The sequence below is a fragment of the Hippichthys cyanospilos genome, chromosome 11 (assembly GCF_059441005.1).
Source record: "Hippichthys cyanospilos isolate Australia breed blue-spotted pipefish chromosome 11, RoL_Hcya_1.0, whole genome shotgun sequence".
Taxonomy (NCBI): Eukaryota; Metazoa; Chordata; class Actinopteri; order Syngnathiformes; family Syngnathidae; genus Hippichthys; species Hippichthys cyanospilos.
Window position 1 is genome coordinate 4,219,701 of NC_142379.1, and position 20,931 is coordinate 4,240,631.

A 20,931-nucleotide genomic window follows, 5' to 3' on the forward strand; every position below is an offset into this window, starting at 1 on the left:
AACAAAAAAGAAATAAAACAAACAAACAAACAATACACCTGCAGATAAGATGCACTGGACTATAAACTGCAGGTCTCAAATCATGAGAAAAAAGTTGCGCCTTACAGTCGGAAAAATATGGTAATTTGTTCCGGCTCGATGTGTTTCCTGAAACGTAAATGTCTTCCGGCTTTCGTTAATTTGTTGCCTTGCTAAAAGCTCGATCCGTACTTTCTTTTTGTGCGTGTGTTTAACTGTTACACGCTGTCCTATTACATCACTCAAAGAAGACAGACTGGGCTTTAATGTCACCAACTCTTTAAAGTCTTTTGAGTCCACATTAGTCGTTCATATTAGACTCCTCGAGAGGACGTGTTCTGAATATTAGTGTTTTCTAATCTTAATATTAACGTGAAGTCGTTATAAGTCAACCGTTTTGTCGGTGATGACAAAAAACAGGAGGACGATGTCTGCTGTGTGCGCGACTTGGATTTGTTTTATCGCGGTCGCATTCATGTGTAAGTGGATGAATTATATGGATGTGATCGCCAAGAGAGGTTTTATTTTTTGTTATTAATAAGAGACGATCTGCTTTTGTTGAAAAAAAAAAAATGAGGGTGACGTGCATGTTGCACAAAAATAGGTGCGCCTGAAAATCTTTCCATTCATTGATTCATTATTTTGAAATGGTGATCTATTTGTCCAAAAAATGAGTCAAAATATACATTATTTCAATATTTAGTTTGAAAAAAAAAAGACTATAAATTGTATATAAGACGCATCCTTAATTCTGGGGTCGAATTCTGGTATTTTCTATGCTACCATGTATAAAACGTACCAACATTTGGCCAACATTGCAAAAACTATAGCAAATCAGTATTAAAACTCTCATATCTGTGAGTTATATATATTTGTTGCGCCTTAAGTGAAGCATATTTCAGATTTCCCACATTGTCAGCAGCCAGTGAGTAGCAATATTTTGCATTTTCACTCGTCTTTTAAAGACACGGGGTACAATATTTAGAGTTGCCGTTCACTGGTGTTACACGAATGCAGCACGCACACTTTATCATCGCAGATTTATCAATGCCAGTGCATATTTTCAAGAGTCTGTACGTTCATTCGTAGATACTTAAGTATTACATCGACACTTAAGTTCACGAAGGACATTAATTTCCAGTAAAGTATTAAATCATCAACTGATTTTTTTGTGATTAGTCAAAACCTGTCAAAACCTAGTCAAAACCAAAAACTGATTCGCATTGTTCTCCAATTAAATACCATAATTGGGGGATGTGTTGCTTTGTGTTGGGTTAATCTTCTTGGATGCAAATAAGAAGAGTTTAATACTGTGGTTGTTTGTATCATGTTAATCTGCTGTCGATAAAACGAGTAGCCCAGATGCTAATGAGAGAAAACTCCCATCAGATTGAGTCAGCATGTAACGTTTTTTTCTTTTTCTTTTTCTCACAGGTCACATCTCATCATCGCTCCAAATGGACCTCTGGACCCCGAACAAGATGGTGTCGGCAAACCAGTTCGAGTGTAAAGTTTCCGCAACTTTGTTGTTTTTCTTTCATGCTTAATTTCCTTTGAACTAACCTCCCATCTTTCGTCCTTAGCTGCCAAATTGCATTGCTATATAACGGGCTTCTCCGCCGAAAATATTCGGCTTAGGTGGAAGAAGATCAGGACCGGCGTCAAGAGCTACGTTTACTACCAAGGGAAGTTTGTGGGTAAATAAAACACGGCGATCTGAGCGAACTGAACGCCACTCGCGCCAGAACGCTGCTCCGAAATCCGTTTGCGACCTGGCTGCTGTGTTTAGGTCAGGATTCCATTTTATTTTTCCTCACAAAAGGCGACTTGGAGAACAGGGCGGCGCGCATGGACCGAGCCGGCATTGTGATCTTCAACGCCACGCGGGAAGATGCGGCCGAGTACCGCTGCGAGGTGGCCATTTTGGACGGTCAGGAATTTAAGGAGATTACGATTCATCTTGAAGTGAAAGGTGTGTTAAGCTCCCATACCACTCAGTTGCAAATTTTGGTGCGCGTTTGTTCGTAAAACCAGCACGTGACCTACGTGACATTAAAACATTCACTGAAGCGAATTTTGAACATTCCTGGCGATACAAAAAACTGAGATTGTTTCCGAACAATTAAGATGGTTTAAGACGACAATCTTAAAAAATATGACTGGAACAAACAATGAAAATTGGACTATTTCCTCACAACACGGAAAACAATTAAGGAAAGCTGTTTAGAGAGCAATCAAAGTTTAAAAACTTCTTCAACAACTTTAATAGAAACCCTGAAATTTCAAACACAATAATAGTAACAACAATAATAACTCGAATAATAACTATAAATTCTCAATAGCATAATAACTCAATGTCAATATGACCAATCTAGTTCAACTGTAAACACACAAAAGAAACAGGTAAAGCTTACTTTATCGGTTCATTCCCCATCTACCAATCCCAATCTCAATATTCATCCATATATAAGGCGCACCTGATTACAAGGCGCACCATCAGCTTTTTTTTTTTTTTAAAAAAAGGCTTTTAGGTGCGCCTTATAGTGCGGAAAATACGGTAAATCATTCTGAAAATTTCTTTAGAACGTCTTAAGAGCAATTGTGAGAACTTGAATGAGTTCTGATGCATCTTCAGTTTATAAACATTCTAAAAACGTCTACAGCAGTTGGCAGTTGGCGTTTTAAAAAATGTAAGGCTTTCAGGTGGGCCTTATAGTGCAGAAAATACGGTAAATCATTCTGAAAATTTCTTTAGAACGTCTTTAGAGCAATTGTGAGAACTTGAATGAGTTCTGACAGATCTTCAGTTTACAAACATTCTAAAAACGTCTACAGCAGTCGGTATGTTGTCCACAGTGAAACCGGCGGTACCGGACTGCACAGTCCCCAAGCTGATCTTGGCAGGCGAGAGGGTCGAGCTCAAGTGCGTGGAAAGCGAGGGCTACCCTGCACCTGTCTATCGCTGGTTCCGAAACGAGGAGGAGCTTCCTCAAAATCCAAAGTTAGCTAATGAAACGTATACCATCGACGCGGACAACGGAAGCCTGGTATGACGCCTTCCCTCACTTAGTACATTTACATATATCCCAAATGTCCAAATACTGTTATCGAGTCATTTGACGTTTGCCCTCAGATAATCAGCGAGGTGAGGACGGAGGACGGCGGTGAGTACTTCTGCCAGGTGGAGAATGACTCCGGAGGCGCCAAATGTCCCCCCCAGTCCATGCGCATCTGTGAGTGACGCAAACGCGTGTATGCACTTCGGATAAGGAAAATAGAGGCCTTGTTTCACCAGTTTCACACTTTGAGAAGATTCACTGTAGTTCTACTGATTTGTCTCAAACGTGACCAAATACTCGCTGGACAATCCGGCGGGTTACCCCTAAACTTATTCATGCAAGGCCAGTTTTGTTTTTTTCATGAATTCCAAGCGCCATACAAAATGTATGTGTGCGTAGTACTCATTCACTCATCATTCGATTTACCACAAAATTGAAGCCACAATAACGAACGTCCTAAAACTTATGCTGACCGTCCAAATGAACTCTTAGTGTAAACATGATCTCACTAGATTGTGTTTGTGTACCTAATTCAATCATAAACGAGGTATGTTTGAACATCGTACCTTTTTTGCAGCTGTATACCAGTCATTTGTCTTCATTGTCTGCGGAACCATTTTATCAATCGTCATTGTGAGCAGCGGCCTCTACTGGTGGTGCATCTCCTCTGGGAAATTCTCCAAAAAAGGCCAAAATGAAAACGGGTGTGTCAAATACCAAATATTGTATTTACTCTTGCTATGACTAGTCAATCTGATCCAATGCTTTTGTTTTTGTTTCAGTCGTGTCTTATTCTCTAAAAAAGCCCAAAATGAAAAGTGAGTGTAATACAATCTACTCATTCCTGCGTCGGAAAAAAAAAAAATCATTTCATTGTGTTATCTATGACTACAGATTGAGTGATCCTTCAAAGACGGATGTCATCAACTTCGGCAACACGGATGAGGTACAAAACTCAATGGCGATTCAATGGTGAAAAAAGATGACGCTGTGGCGACCCCTAACGGGACAAACCAGAAATGAAACAAATTAATCAGCTGGGAATGTTTGAAATGGTGTGGAAGAAATGCATATTACCTGGAAAGTTGATGTTTTGTTGTTGTTGTTTTTCCTTCCGGCAGGGAAATTTCCAACACATGTCATCTTTCATTGTCTGAGCCTTGGAAGAAAAAACAAGAATGGCGCTGGTCGTTAAGCGCAAACTGGAACGTGGCGCACTCTATTCACAACAAAATATAACATGCCAAAGTCATGTTTAGTATGACTTTGTGGCACTTGTCCATGTTAAATTTTAACTTTTTGGCATTCATACTTTGTCTAAAAAAAAATTAGGAAATGTTATAAAATGGCTACTATTTAAAGTTGACTTGATCATTTTTAAAATGCGTCTAAACTGTTGATACATGTATCAAATAACCTTTTTAATATGAAATAAAAATACATGTATCGATGATGTCTCACAACACACGCTTAAAATAACATGATAGGCAGCACACAGTGCAGCATAAGTAAAACCTGGGCTTGTCCTGCCACCTACTGGTCATTAACGAGTACACTTATTTGAATAAGCACGATGCATCCAAAACTCGCAATCCGAGTCAAAATCAAGATCTATTGCTTTCTTGCAGTCATCTTAATCACATGAAATATAATTAAAATTCCCAACAATTCTAAAGTCGAGTATATGTTTTAGATGCAAGCTCATTTGCACTTTTGAATGATTGGCATTTGGGAATCTTTTTTTTCATGTTTATGAATGCTGTATTCAAGCACATTGTCAAAAGTGATGAACATGCATTTCCTGTCCATCTTCCTCCCCGATGCCCTTGTGCATAAATTCATTTGACTTTTCCCTCATCGTAGTCTTACAGGCACAGCCGTGCTAAATGAAAAAAAAAATGCAATGCAACTGAGAAATAATGGCATGAGTGTCCGAATTATTGTAAAATGTGAGGGAGATGTAATGTATTGACATGATATCATGTCTTCTTAATGAGCTTTTTTTTAGATTTATTTTTTTAACATATATTATTACGTGGGTGACACCCAGTGTCCAGAATGAGACATTACAGCACCCATTTTATTATCCATAGATTTTGATTTGGGTCATTTTCCTTCGTCTGGATATGTGGCTTTCGTTGTATTTATTTGTGTTGTATACAAAACGCGTTTTTTTAACAAATAGAAAAACAGATCATTTATGCAACTTAAGCAAAATTCTGTATTGTGATAAATAGGGAGCCAAAAGTGTTTTAACTTTTTTTTTTTTAACTTAATTTTGACTGTATATTTACAGTTGACCTCTTCTATTTGTGGACTATTTGGGTCCAGTCCAGTGTGCAGATCAAACATGTATTTACATGTATTTAATACTAATTTTTGTGGAGCTTAGTTTTGAATTACTGACAAAAATACGAATTTTCAAGAGAAATGTCAATTTCGGGATTTCTACAAAACAACCCCCTTAAGATTTTAAGTTTCATTTCCTTGCAGCCAGAAGGCTCAAAAATTGTAATCAAAGTGTATGAAAACAAGGGATTAGTGGATGTTGCGCACCATTGACTAGGTATGCTGCAAAACTTAAAATTAGTTTTTTTCTCAAAACATAACTTCGAATTGCAGTAACTGCCAGGTTTTTAGCTCATTTTAAAGACAATTGTTGGATTAGAATATACCAATTGCTCAATTTTCAAAGATATAAGCCTGATTTGGGGAAAACGCATCACATATGCTGTACTTATTTTTCCTCCCTTAATCTATTCATCAGAAAAAAATGTGTGCCCTTTGAAGTATTTATTTCATGTTTGTTGTTCTTAGAAAATTCCACAAAGCATATACAAAAACTGTTGTCATTCAGAAAAGAATAGTGTTCCTTGTTTATATACTTTTTGTTGTTGCTTTAGTTCACTTTAAAAAAATAAAAATAAATAAATATTTTTCTTATTGTGTGTGTGTGGTCCGATTCTAAATCAATTAAATCAAGTTCAGGACAAGACTGTTTTGAATGAAAAGGAATAAGAAATTGAAAGAAAATTAACGTTAAATTATGGTCATGAATGAAATCCGCGATAGTGAAGCAGCAATAACCGAACCGCGATGTAGCGAGAGAACGCTGTCTCCCCGAAAGACATCAGCAGGTGTTTGGAGCCTGCAAGACAACACTCAGGGCGTAATCGCGCGAAAACTGTAGCTATGGAAACTGGTCGATGGCAACATCCACCAGTCCTCTGTGTCGCGCTCTCTTTCTCTCTTTCTGTGTCCCCTCTTCCTCCTCGTACCTTGTGCGAGGTGGCGAGCGCGTGTGTGGCCGCGGACGACAAATGAGACGCTGCAAGATGGCGATTGTGCGACTGATAGCGTGTTGTGTGCTGTGCGCCTGCTTCGGTAAGACCTCGTTCTATGCGGGACATATGTGCGTGTCGCCTTTACGGACGCTCGTAGACTAGAGAACATTATCCATAACCGCCGCTGCAGCCTCATTCTCGGCTAACATTCGAAGCATCTGCTGCTAAGTTAGCTCGGCGGAAACAGGTTGAATGAGAATTAAAAAAAAAGATACGTTAGGCGTTGTAACTTCGTTTAGGGGGACAATGACGTCCCACCTCTCTTTGGAGTCCACATCAGTAGTTCAGATTTGACTCGTCGATTTTGGTTGAGTTCGCTCCAGATTGCTTTTAATTAATTAAGATGACGGGGTAGTTAGTGTTGTTAATAATACACGCGACGTGGTTATTGGTCAGCTTCCATGTGGCTCGTGATGGCGAAAAGCAGAAGGACAACATCTGCTTTGTGTGCGCCTTCATGTGTAAATAGAGCGTCCATGCTGCTTCACTTCACTACTACTGTCAATAATGGCTGTGTGCGTGAGGAGGATTTCCGTGGATGATGACGAGCTGCTTTTGTTCGAATGTTTTACGTCGAATATGGGGAGGCTGTGAACGTGGCGTAACACTACGCACCCCAATATTTTGTCGATTTTTTTTAAAGCTTTACCAGCGGTCTGGAGTTTCCTTTTTTTTTTTTTTAAATTTATTGTATGTTTATTTATTCTTCTTTTTTTACATGGACATAAACATCTAAGAAAGAAGTAGAAAGTAAACCAAAACAAAGCTGTTATGATACCAGAAACGCAAAACAACCCACTCCGCCTCATGACCACAAACACACCAATAGTACATACGAGAATAACGTCAGGTGATGAGTCACACCCTGCTTCACCAAGACATGATCAAATCACGTGATAGGCAAAGGTTAAGGATGAGCAAGTAAGTACCCATATACAGTAAGCACCACAATCAGACTGAAATTGGTTGAATTTAGTGAAGTATAATTAATAGTCAAGCAACCCTGCATATATGGTTCATATCAATATGTAGAATCTTGGATTTAGAATTAGTGGTGTCCAGATTCTGGTCACGTGATCGGAAATCAGGCAGGACCACATCACTCGAATTTAAAAAAATGACAATACAGCTGGAAACCATGGAGCTAAACGCAGCCAGTGGGGAATGTTTAAATGTTTTAGGATACCGGTACTTGGTCCAAATTACTGCTACAAACAAAAAGCGTCGCACAATTTAAATACATTTTAAAAAAGTTTGGATCCACCTTTTTTTCTCTCCTTATTTAACTGGCCGAGGTATTGAATCAGAACGCTGTATCGGCACGGACACTAGGACCATGTCTCTCACCCAGTAGGCATGTTGCTATGATCCTTTGATGCTTTGAACCTGTTGGCTTTGTCTTTGCTGTTTTGGACTTTGTTGTATCAGTTTTGTGATGGCATGCGAAGAGTAAAGATCTCCACTAGCACAGCAACGTGTGGTTTCTTCGCCGGGCCAGCCGGGCGGCCTCATCCCAATGTGGCGAGGCGAAGAAACCACACGTTGCTGTGCTAGTGGAGATCTTTACTCTTCGCATGCCATCACAAATATATATATATATATATATATATATATATATATATATATATATATATATATATATATTAGTGTGTTGCTACCATGTTATGGTGCATATATTTCCAAGTAGGGCTGGGCAGAAAATGCTAATGTGCTAAGGTAGCGCCGCGGCCATCAGGTGACTAACGATGCAGAGACGAATCACTCACAGGGCGGCTGGTGACGTCTCATCAACCCCGCTGAAAACAGCCAGCCGGGCTGATGGATGCGGCCGGTGTTGGGATGATGTGTCGTTTGTGCGCCGGTGTGTGTGTACGGTCACCTTGCTGAGTGGAAGCCGACGGGTGTGTTGGCTGGCGTCTATAAACGCTAGATTGCATCTGGAAGGCTTGAACTCCTGACCCAAGTGTGAATCAACGCTCTACGACAGGTAGAGTTTGGTTTATCGAACGAGTCACCTCTTGCATCTTTTCAGTAGTTTTAGCCAGTGAATTATGCAGAAAAATTGTTGAATGCACTGTGTGTTATTTTTGAGAAGTAGGGAGCGATGCGCTAATTTTACTCAGTTATATTTTTTGTATTTCTGTGACTTTTCTCACTAACCATAGGAGGTTTGTTTTGTTTTCATTTTGCCAATGCGCTGTTCAAGGTTGAGAACATATCGTGGGCCATTTCTATGGAAACATAAAAGGATTGGATTCAATTCTTTACCTAGAAAATAAAAATAAGATTCTACATTATTCTGTTTTTTAGTAATTACCGTATTTTCCGCATTACAAAGCGCACCTAAAAGCCTTAATTTTTTTTAAAAGCTGATGGTGCGCCTTATAATCAGGTGCGCCTTATATATGGATCAATCTTGAGATTGGGATTGGTAGATGGGGAATGAACGGATAAAGTAAGCTTTACCTGTTTCTTTTGTGTGTTTACAGTTGAACAAGGTTGCTCATATTGACATTGAGTTATCATGCTATTGAGAGTTTAAAGTTATTATTTGAGTTATTATTGTTATTACTTTGAGTATTACTATTTTGTGATTGAAAAAGTTTTAAAATATGTCATTAATTCAGGGTGCGCCTTATAATCCAGTGCGCCTTATATATGGAAAAGCTTTAAAGTATGTCATTAATTGAGGGTGCGCTTTATAATCCGGTGCGCCTTATAGTGCGGAACATACGGTACTAAAAATAGGTCATTTGGTCAAATGTTTTTCCGCGCAACAGTGATCCATGTTTTGGATTAGTGGCATCTGAAACATCTCAACTGCCCCCTTCATTGAAAACATGAACAAAAAGAATGAAAATGTGTTTTTGATGGCAAAATGACCATTTGCATAAATATATAACAACACTACTAAAGTGCTTGATTGGCTTAATATTAAGAGGAGGGCTGGCCACGACTGTCATCTATCCATTCATTAAAAAAAGATCTACATGTGCACTGAAAGAGTTAATAAACTGCGCGCTTACGTTTTTAAGCAACATAGCAAAAACGACCAGTACAAATTTCCTTTTTAAAGTTACATATTGCAGGCTTCCCTACGCCTCAATTTAACCCTCTGGTGAAATTATGGTTACGGTTGGTAGAATATCGATAGAAAATGTCCCCCTCGGGGTCAATACATATTTCTTGAATCTGAAGTCATTCCCTTTGAGGATTAAAGAGTGTCATATAGTCTCTGAGAATGACTTCCCAGTTTCAACATATTGCGCAATCAAAAGCGTCCGAGCGACACTTCCTTTCTCATCCCCCTGAAGAACCTATGACAACACGCTCGCCGGTTGTTTTCACACGGCCGATCCCAACGGTCCGAGCGGCTCGCAGCATGTTTTGCCTGGGCTGCGCCGGAATGTCTGGGAAAGCGTCTTTTTATAGCCGCGTTCATATTTTGGCGCGTAAGAGGATTGTACGACGTGACTATTGGAGTGCCAGTTTCTCCGCGCTTGCTTTGACGAAGAACACGGGGGGATTAAGACATGCTGGGATTATTGTTGTCATTCCCCAATATTGTCTTGATGTTGACCCGCATTACGGCACAGAGGCGCCATTGTGGCAGCATGGGTGCTTTTATTCTCCGCTCCTATTAGCATTTAATGTGATTGTTTTCTGGTTTCCCACGGCCTACATTTTGCGAAGAGTGACAACCTCCGTAAAACTGGGAAAATATTTGACAAGCGTGGGATTGGGGACATGCTTTTTGATTGCATGTCCTTTGATCAACTACAACAGGGGTCGGTGACCTTTATCATTCAAAGATGTCCTGAGTGGACCCCCGTGTTACAACGTCCCTGACGTACGATATTTTCATGTTGCGATGTGGAATACCGAGTTTTTTCATGTCCTCTTCATGACACGTTCCCCGTTTTGCGCCCAAAACAACTGTCATGACCCTAGGGGCTTGGCTGTATTTGTGTTGTTTCGTCTCCATCTGCAGGCGTTTTTTGGTAATTACAATTATTTTCAGTTGCCTTCCCTGCGATGTTTGTTACAATTTTCATTTTTGTAACTTTAGGATGTTATTGTTGTTATCTTCATTTCTGTCAAAGTGTTACTTTGATGGTTACCAATTTCCAAATTTGTTTCAGTAACATGTCATCATAACATTATTTATAACAATAAAACTTGATTATCGTAATCGTAAAAAGATAAAATTATGTTCGCACCGTATAACAATTTCATTTTTGTCACTTTACCATTCATGTAACGTTACAGAAAAGTTCTTGTGAAACTTGAATCTTGTAATATTGTAATTCCTTGTGATATTACAACTTAGTTGGGGAGCATATCAATTATTTTCTCATTATTTATTCATAATTTGATTTACTCTTTCACAGGCTCTCCCCAGATGTGAACCATTAGCTTCTCTGGCAACGTCAAGTGTGCTCTGTTGATGTAATCGGAAGACCCAATTTCATATGTTTAGAAAAAAACAAAGCCCAGTATTATGAAGGGACTGAATCCATAAATGTCATGCTTTTTTTTTTTTTTTCAACTTTGCGCAAGTGCCTCTCGGGCGTGGGGGTTGTGGCAGTCGGGGGAGGGGGGGGTACAACATCCTCTCATGTCTTTGTAGCCGTTTTACTGCTAAGCCATAATGCTACACCTTTGGCCTGTCCGCCGTGGACGAAGCTGTTAAGGGATAATCCACAAGTTGCGAGGGGATTGTTTGCTGGACGAGCTCGCCTTGTGTCTCTCAGGATGTCCAGTCACAGCTGGAGTAAAAATAGCTCTCAGCCCCCGCCCCACCATGTTCAGGGTGGGAAAAGTCAGGGGGAAGACAGAAGCCGAGACCTGGGAGTCACGTCTCATCCGCGCACGGCGGCGCCTTGATACGAATTGATGCTCAGGCAGGAGCCCTGTTTTCAGAACTCCCACAGGCCATCGTGTGTGTGTGTGTGTGTGTATGTGTGTGTTTGAGCATGTTGGCGGCGACGTGCTTGGAGGCGAACGGAGTGATGTCGTGTGGTAGCGGCCTGCTTTGAATAAAGACCTCTAAATTAGTCAGAAAGCTGCAGGGGAACAAGGAAAGTGGGATGTCTTGCGGAGCGAGAGGCTTTTATTTGTCTTAATTTCAGCCTCCATTTTGCTGCCTTTTATCCCACCCCCAGTGGGAGTGTGGATTCTTTCATGACCCAACGGGGGGGGGTTGGTAATTCCTATGTGTGTCCTGCTATTAACTACATGAGAATGATCGCCATAGACACTATACAGACCCAGTGGATGATGAAAACATTCGCCACAGCAAATTTTTAATGACTCTCATTTGTGGGTCTTTGTGGTTCTAATTACTCCTTCCTGTTCATCCGAAAGCATCTCCATATGCATTTTTGAGTTAAAATGTTGTCAACAACATTTTTTAATTCATCTGTGGTGCTCGGAAGGAAAATTAGATGTGGTTTGATAATAAAAACTGCATTCAACTTAGAATAGCTTCAGAAAACTATTTGTCGGGACAACAAGCGCATAGCCATGCTTGCTAATAAGAGGTGGAGATGCGACATAGCATAGTTGACAGCCGGTTTTTTTCTTCCATTGTTTCCCGTTCAGCGAGTGGCATTTTCTCATTCATATTGACATATATAAGTCATTGTCACAATTTGGCGTTGAATTTGGATCATTTGCCAATATTGTCCCTGAAAAATTGCGAGACTGACTCAGATTGGTCAGAATCTGACCAAGAAAATGCTGCTCAGAATAGGAAAGAATGGAAGGAAACACCGGCTGTCATGTCTCCGCCCATTTGCCGGCAAGTATGGCTGTGTGCATGTTGTCTCGACAAATAGTTTCCTCGAGCTATTATGAGCTTGCTTTAAAACCAAAAACACATTTATTTCCCCCGGAGCACCAAAGGTACCGTTTAGGTCAAACTTTTGTGGTGTAAAAATAGTACATTTACAAGATTTGTTCCTATTTTTTCAATTAAAAAAAAGTGTGTGAGATTTTAGTCGTCATAAAAAAATCTGCAGGTGCCCTCTCATATTTTATGTATTCTCTTACATTTTTCATGAAAACACATTTTATCAACCTGAAAGATGTTTTGTTTTGTTTTTTTTTAAACAAAAAGCAACTGTTAAGGGGATAAAGTCGTACGTTTTAGTTTTCGAAAAATTCCAAATTTAAGAAAAAAAAAATTGAAGTGACATAATTTGCAGTTTACACACATATTTTGGACAGTAATGAAAACATGGCTTTAGTAATAATTCCCCAATAATAATAGTAACAGAGAAAAAACCCTCATCGTTAATTGGAATATATTCTGTTGTAAAAAAAAAAAAATACATTAAAGCATAAATATTCTAACAAAAGCTTTAAAGGAGGGGAAGTGGCAAATTAATAAAAAAAAAGAGCACTATGAACTTTTTGATGATGAAAATTTGTAATGCTATGTGAAATCATTACAATTTATCAAGCCCTTGTTTGCTATAAAATGGGCTTTATTCTTGTAACACTCTGACCTATCAAAATGTACGGTAACTTTACTCTGATATTCTATATATTCTCCTATTTCAGACGAAGTTGTCAGATCATAAAAAGAGTGTTTAAAAGAAGTGTTCCCATCCTGAAGTGTGCACCTCTGCAATATTTAAATGTAAATGAGCCTAATTTGTGTTTTCACCTTTTCCTCCTGCTCCTTCAATGTTCACATCGAACCATTTGAAAAGAAAAAAAAAATGGCATTTACTTAAATAACACATATTGCTTAGAGGAGTCCACTCAAGCAAGGACAACTAAAACCTTAAGAGTTAACTGTATGCTCTGTGTGCCCCAGGCCAAACAAGAATGATGATTAAATATGCAGCACATTTAAGCACGGTTAAGTAATTTGCGCTTCTGCTTTTTTTTGCGGCGCCCACACTTTTTGTTTATCGCTCACGATCTGCATACGTTTATAAAAGGCGATGGGATTCACCTGCACGGAAAGCTGCCAATATTACAGTTTAAGTGTCAAAAGAAGAGCTGATGTGAATTCATTATTTAGGCGAGATGCTTCAGTTTGTTAGGCGAACGCGCCTGTCAAGGAGACAACGATGATGCTCTGGTCTGGAGTGTTCTCATGTCGTGTTCCCCCATCGGGCTTGGTCTCCTCTGTGGTCTTCTAGCTTTCTCCCTATTAAGTATTAACGGGACAAACGTTACGCTTTCCGCGGCCGCAAAGCCGCCAGCTAATAAAGAGTAGACGGCGGTGGCAAACTTGGACCTCAAGGTCATGTGAAGTATTGTGTGCTATATAATCTGGACATGATTCGCAATAAAATAGTCGTGCATTTTACTGGGGATTTTTTTTTTTTTTCGAAACCCTAACCTGAGATCTGAAAAATCGTATGGAAATTTGCTTTGTTTTGAAAGGCAGTTTCACAGGATGAGCTTCTCAACAAATAGGCATATCTATGAATGCAAGGTTATGGTATGGTTTGATGTACTGTATAAAAAATGGTTTATTTATGAATTGTTGTTCAATTGTTGCACCTCTATGTTTGAGAATGAAATTTGCAGTTTCTTTGAGCAAATTAGAGCTGGACAATCGCCATTTTGAGATGAATCATAAAATTATAGCATTTAAACACTTTTTCTGGATGCCTTTTTGTTGTCAAAAGTGATTTAATATCGGCTTACAAAAACTCAAAAACCCCAATTGGGGAAAATAAGAAACCATCAGAAGGGACCACATGTGGCAGGAAGTTAAAGTTGAAAGGGTTAGCCATGGCTCCCAAGATTGCTAGTGATGTTAAAGAGAGGCGTAAGAAGATGATTTAGAAGGAAACCAAGCTGGATATAATCAAGAAATACCAAGCTAGCCTAGCCTAGGCTACCTTTACTAGGGAATATGGCCATAACAAGCACCACTCAAAGGCAAATAAATCCTTTCTATATTTTGTATTCACGATGTTTTCTGATTGTACACATGTATATCATATATACGTAGCACTTACTAAGTATTTTGCTACCAATTTGTAATATGTATGTACAATTTTGATGTTTTTACCTGGGGTTCTAAACGCATTAGCCATACGCTGAATTCGCCTAAATCTGAATTTGATTAATCTCGTAACACCGGGGCCCACTGTATTATCAAGTGGGGTCATGCCAGACATCATATCATATGAGTTCAACAACAGCTCTTCAAGACGCAATTAACCAACATCTAATAATCCATAATAGACATACAGTACCGTGTTAATTGGTGGAGCAGATCCCGTATGCGAGATACACGATTTTCATTCAAACACGGCAATTTTCTCCATATTGATTGCCGTGTACAATACGATAAGAGCGTAGAGACACATAATTGATCATTTGTCCCGCCTCTTCAATACACTATTAGGCATAGTGGCCAAGTGTAAGGCTAGCGTCCATGTTTATGTAATTGTGTCATTCATCATACTAAGAGTTACTTCTAAAGCTTTGCTCCTCTCCAGGGGCTAAATCAGGGGACCACATTTTGATTGAGCTCCTCGATTGTGCCCGTGTGTCCGTATCTAATAAATTGACAAATGAATGTACCCGTAAAGCTCAAAGTCAGCACTCTAACCTCCGCCTACGTCTGGAGAAAAGCCAGAACAATAAAAGGCCCGTCAGCGCCGAAATATTTACGGCCCGGGCCCGTATCGTTATATTTTTATGAGCGGCAATTGAACATTCGGAGCGTCGCCTCTCGTGACCCACCGCCAGTCGCATTATTATCCAATTAACTAGCGTAAATGGAAGCGATCGACGCTGCGCTGTGCGTACCCTCGCTCGGTTTTGGGTTAATCTTCTTGGATAGAAATAGGAAGCATTTAATACTTCTCATCGCAGAGAGCTTGTGTGTGTGTTTATTTTGATAATCCGCTGTTTATAAGGCGAGTTGCCCAGCTGCTAATGTCTGCTAATGAAAACTCCATCAGGGTGACTCAGCATTAAGTGATTTATTTTTTTTCTTCCCGTCTTCGGTCTTTCCACAGGACACATCCCGTCATCGCTCGCGGTAATCCTCCGAACCACAGACAAGATCGTGTGGGCAAACGAGTTTGAGCGTAAGTTGCCGCAACCTATTTTTTGCAAAAGTAGCTTTACTTTCTCGTTCAATTTGAATTGCGCTTTTTTTTTCCGGCAGCCGTGGAGCTGACCTGCTTAATAGAGTCCATCTCCACCAACAACCCGAGGATTGAGTGGAAAAAGATTAGAAACGGCATCCCGAGCTATGTTTACTTCCAAAGGAAGATAGCAGGTAAATTGACACGGTAATCGGAAGAGATTGAAAGGCGCTCTGAAAGAAGTCTTATTTTGAATTCTCTTCATGACCCGACCAGAGTCGTGCCGTGTATTTTAATCAGCCGTCCTAATGTGTTTTTCTTCCCTCGCAAAAGGCGACTTGGAGAACAGGGCGCAGCTCAGAGAGCCGGCCAACATTCTGATCTTCAATGCCACACGCGAAGATACGGCCGAGTACCGCTGCGAGGTGGCCGCCATCGACGATCAGAGGGACTTTGATGAGATTCTCATTAGTCTTGCTGTCAGAGGTGTGTGATATAATTTTTTTTTTTAAAAGTACATCTTTTGTTACCTGCCTTCACCCCAAAATGTGACTGTTACCCAGCTGTTTGGAAATTTGCCAAAATGTGACATCGCAAAATGGCTAATACACCGCATTTTTCAGACTATAAGGCGCACTGGTATATAAGACGTAGCAGCAAAATATGAGCAAAAAAAACATTATTTTGGTCATGGATAAGCCGCAGGTAATAACATCAGATCTTTACACAAAAAGATGATTCATGGAGTTTAGAATTTTTTTTAGCTACATACCGTATTTTCCGCACTATAAGGCGCACCGGATTATAAGGCGCACCCTCAACTAATGACACATTTTAAAACGTATTCCACATATAAGGCGCACCGGATTATAAGGTGCACCTTCAATTAATTACATATTTTCAAACTTTTTCAATCACAATATGGTAATACTCAAATGTAATAACAATAATAACTCAAATAATAACTCTAAACTCTTAATAGCATAATAACTCAATGTAAATATGACCTTGTTCAACTGTAAACGCTCAAAAGAAACAGGTAAAGCTTATTTTATCACTTCATTCCCCATCTACGAATCCCAATCTCAATATTGATCCGTATATAAGGCGCAACTGATTATAAGGCGCGCCATCAGCTTTTTAAAAGTAATTTGGCTTTTAGGTGTGCCTTATAGTGTGGAAAACACAGTATTTATTTATTTATTTTATAATTGTCTGCCAACAGCAACATCCTCTCTTTAACAGACAGTTCATGCCTCCTTGTGTTTCTGTTTTAATGTTTTTTTTCTTTCATGCATGAAGATCAAAGGCCCAAATTGGGTCCAAAAAAAAAAAAACCCATTCAAAAACAACACTAAAATTATCGATAACTACACAAAAACAACCCCATTGCATTTTATGCATACAAATGAGAAAATACCTGGCACAAAACCAACGATGAAGATTCAAGCTCCCGGCCTTTTCGGCACAAGCGTCTACTCTGCCCAGAAGCAGTCTTGTGATGTTCTCTGTCCGATTTACGACGTCCGCTTGATTTATCCTCCTCACCGAGTGTTTCTGCTGAATTAACGTACTTTTTGGAAGAACAGTAAATCGACAAATAAAACAGAAACCTTCAGGGCTACATCTGCTAGCGCAATGCCAAACTCAGCCAAATTTCTGCCACTGTTTCATTTCAGGTCAGTCACTTAGTAGCCTGCCGACTATTGCTTGTAAACATCGTAAAAAAAAAGTTTTACGGCAATCTGCCTTGGAGGAAAATCAAACGCGTGTGCTGTCCGCAGTGAAACCCGTGGTGCCCCGATGCAGCGTCCCCGAGGCCGTCACGGTGGGCACGTCGACCGAGCTCAGGTGTTTGGAGAACGAGGGCTACCCGGCACCCGTCTACCGTTGGTTCCAAAACAACGAGGAGCTTCCCCAAGACCCCAAGAACACTCCCAAGTTCATTAACGCCACGTACACCATTAACACCGACACCGGAAGCCTGGTACGACCTTTTCCCTTCCCCCGTTATATCCCGCTCGCCCAAACGTTTTTGCCCGTTCGGCATTTCACAAAAGCGCCGTCTCGTTTGAGAACCGGGCTGTATCTGTTCGTCGCCGGACGTAAACGGCCACCCCGAGACGTTTTTCCATTTTGTCGACCGTGCAAGCATGCCACTCGACTGACTTGACATTGGGCCTCAGAAATTCCGCAGGGTGAGGAAGGAGGACGCGGGGGAGTACTACTGCCAGGCCAAGAATGACGCAGGCCACGCCCAGTGTCCCTCCCAGTGGATGGAAGTCTGTGAGTGATGTGTGATTACGTGGGCACTTTTCACCAACGGGAAAATGAGATTGAGCAGAATCAGACCCTATGGAGGAAAAACACATTTGTAAATTGGAATACATAATTCACCGCTAAGTAGAGTGGCTACATTTGTAATTGCACTTTAAAAACATTAACCCTATTACCTAATGAGTAAATGGGTATTAATTATTACACGGTGATTCTTAAATAAATCAGGACTATCATGTGAGGTTTACGCCACAATTGTCTGGAATTAACAGCAGCGGTAATTACTGTAGCCCAACTAGTAGGGATTTTTTGGGGTTATTTTTTGAGGGATTATTTGATGTGAATTAAAGCAGAAAGGAATGTTTTAAATAGTTTGTCCTATTGTATTTGTTTCATGATTTTTTTTCGTAGTCCGTTGATGATTTTGTCAATTATTTGATCAATTGAATTTTTTTTAAAACATGTTTTAATTTCCATCCCTTTATTAAAACATTTTACAGAAATCCTGACGAATTGGACAATTAATCAATAGTCAAAAATAATGATCAAATATCTTGGATTGTGGTACTTTACCTAATTAATTCATTTTGTTGAGAAATGTTTCAAGATAAGAGCGTTTTGCCTTTTTTTTTTTACAGATGATGTGGACATCCTGGATATCGTCCTCAAGTCTGTCGGCGGCGTGATCGCAGTCATCTTTGTGATTGGCTGCATTTGGCATTACATTTCACGCGCCTTCTCCTCCAAAAAAGGCCACAATGAAAACGAGTGAGTGTCCGTTACTAAAATATTTACGCCTGCTTGGATAAAATCTGCATTCAATTTTTCTTCTTCAACGACAGATTCAGTTGGCCGCCGCAGAATGATGGTGTGGACTACGGTGATGCGGATGAGGTAGAAAGTTGCGTGCACTACAAATGCTTCTAGGCATTCAAATTTTAACCAGTAGGGGGCAGTCAAGCACAAAACGTTCCCAGTCTTGAAAAAGAAGAACATGAAGTTATTGACCTCTTAGTAGATAACATGCAGATCCGCACTTAAGTTTATTCATGGAATATTTTTGATGCATCGTCGATAAGGGACTAATGCAGATGTAAAATTATGTAAGCGTGAACTAAATGGCGGTTATTGTTTGTTGACATTAAATCCGGCCTGCCGCGTTATTTTATTTAGCCCACGAAAAATTGATCATGACTTAAAGTTTCTGAATAAAATATCAACTTAGCAAGTTGTCTTCAAATTCAGAAAGTTCTTTTAAAGAAACAATCTTTTTTTTTTTTTGACCAATTCCTCTTTTTGAACAGCCTGACTGGATTCAGACGTCAAAATTAGGAAAATGTGTGACGCTCACACTATATTTGACTCCACTAGAAGTCAAATTAGAAGCTAGAAGTACAATTTGGCCCACAATGAAGCTGGGGTTGAGACCCCTGCCTTAAATAGTAAACGCTAGCGCGCTAATGCTAACCGCAATTGCTAACCGCGATTGCTAACCAGTTAGCAAAGGCGAATTTTGGTGTCTAAAATTGATATTTATAAAAGAAGAGGGGAAGAAAAATCAACGCGTTAACCTTGATGGATCATTTTAAAAATGGGGGCAATGTTTGATGGTATAATCAATAGGACAATAATAATAACCATTTTAAAAGATTAATCCTTCAAAGCCCTACACAGACTTTCATTGAAAAAGTGACGCAGTGGCGACCTCTAATGGCCCAAACTGGAAGGAAAAGAAGTCATTAACTGAAAACTGTTTGAAATTGCGAGGAAGAAAGCCATAGTATATTTCTGAAGACCAAGGGCATTTTTTTTTTCCTCCCCCGCAGGGACATTTCCGCCACAAGTCATCTTTCATCATCTGAGCTTCGGAAGAAGTCAGAAGAAAAGCGTCGGTGGTTAAGTTTGAGCTGGAACATGGCACACTCGATTCTCTGATGCACATGAAAAAAATCAAACCAACTTTGCCAAAGTAATGTTCAGTATGGTTTTGTGGCACTTATTCATGTTTTTATAGCGTTGACAGATTTTATATTATGGAACTCTCCAGTATTCATCGTCCACCTCTCACTTGTAGAGTTTTATTTTTTTATTTCCCGCATATTTCTACTAGACAGTAAAGTCATTCATTCCCTTCTTCCAAGCTGTGACATTTAGCTGAATGATGGTGGCCAGGGGATGTGCTGGAGCCACATTCCATCACAAATATAGGAACAGCTCCCCTTTTCTAATATTTTTTGATACACTGAACTTGTTTTGCAAAAGTCCTCGTGTTTCGTCCGTTCTCGTGTGAGAAACGTTGTGTTTTCGTCTTCCAAGTGGCCAAGAGTTGAAAGGTATTTGTGCATACTGTAGTTGTACGGGAAAAAAAAATAAGCCGAATGAAAACGGAGGATATCGAATAATATGAGGTACAATTTATCCAACCGAAGCATACGCTAGTTAAAATTAACATGTGGATTTGAAGACTATATATCTCACTCTGCTGCAAATTCAGTATTTACTATTACAAGGTGGCAGTGTATGACATTTAGAGTGCTGTTTGTGTATAAGTGACCTTCTGTGTGTTACTATTTTGGTTGTAGATATTGGACATATTGTCCAGTTTTGCCTCCACTGTTGTACATTAATGCTGAAAAATTTGTTTTCCCCACAGGACCTTATTGTAAATAAGGCAATAAGCTGTTCAAAATGCTCATTTTACAGTACAGTAGTTCAGTGCTGTTTGAAACGTTTTTTTGTGTGTGTTCATGATTTGTGTAAAAACTCAGGAACTGTTGTAAAATGCCCACTGTTCATTGGTTGATTTTTGTTATGATTAAAAGACATTTGAACTGTTTGCTTGAAGGCTTGTGTGTGTATTTGGCATTCAGTGAATGAATTTGATAACAAAATTATTTTTCATGTAAAATTACTATGTTTAAAAACACATTTGTTCACTTTTTTGTTGACTGAAATTAACATCACATGTGCTGAAGGCTCAAGTGACAAGCAATCAATCACCGTTTAGCTTATGAGTATCACATGACCGACAGGTGAGCCATGATTGGTCGTCACTCGAGCCTTGCGCACAAGTGATGTCATTTTCGATCGAAAGCAAGTAGATTTTATTTTATTTTTTTTTTTTTACGTTATTGTGCACGATAATGTAGTAAGATAATTTGT

At 39.6% G+C, this 20,931-nt stretch overlaps 2 protein-coding genes across 2 annotated transcripts; both read left to right on the forward strand.

Moving 5' to 3' along the window:
- The first annotated feature begins 326 nt into the window (after positions 1–326).
- LOC148415484 (junctional adhesion molecule 3B-like) lies at positions 327–4,527 on the forward strand. Its single transcript, XM_088426754.1, has 10 exons — positions 327–497; positions 1,453–1,524; positions 1,602–1,715; positions 1,841–1,990; positions 2,875–3,065; positions 3,152–3,251; positions 3,655–3,781; positions 3,860–3,895; positions 3,972–4,023; positions 4,199–4,527. The coding sequence occupies exons 1-10, from the start codon at positions 425–427 to the stop codon at positions 4,232–4,234; spliced, it is 951 nt and encodes a 316-aa protein (XP_088282880.1). The 5' UTR covers positions 327–424; the 3' UTR covers positions 4,235–4,527.
- Positions 4,528–6,272: 1,745 nt separating this feature from the next.
- jam3a (junctional adhesion molecule 3a) lies at positions 6,273–20,605 on the forward strand. Its single transcript, XM_088428482.1, has 9 exons — positions 6,273–6,461; positions 15,421–15,492; positions 15,573–15,686; positions 15,826–15,978; positions 17,277–17,479; positions 17,679–17,778; positions 18,408–18,537; positions 18,612–18,663; positions 19,596–20,605. Exons 1-9 carry the CDS (start codon positions 6,284–6,286, stop codon positions 19,629–19,631), a joined length of 1,038 nt encoding a protein of 345 aa, XP_088284608.1. The 5' UTR covers positions 6,273–6,283; the 3' UTR covers positions 19,632–20,605.
- The last annotated feature ends 326 nt before the right edge of the window (positions 20,606–20,931 follow it).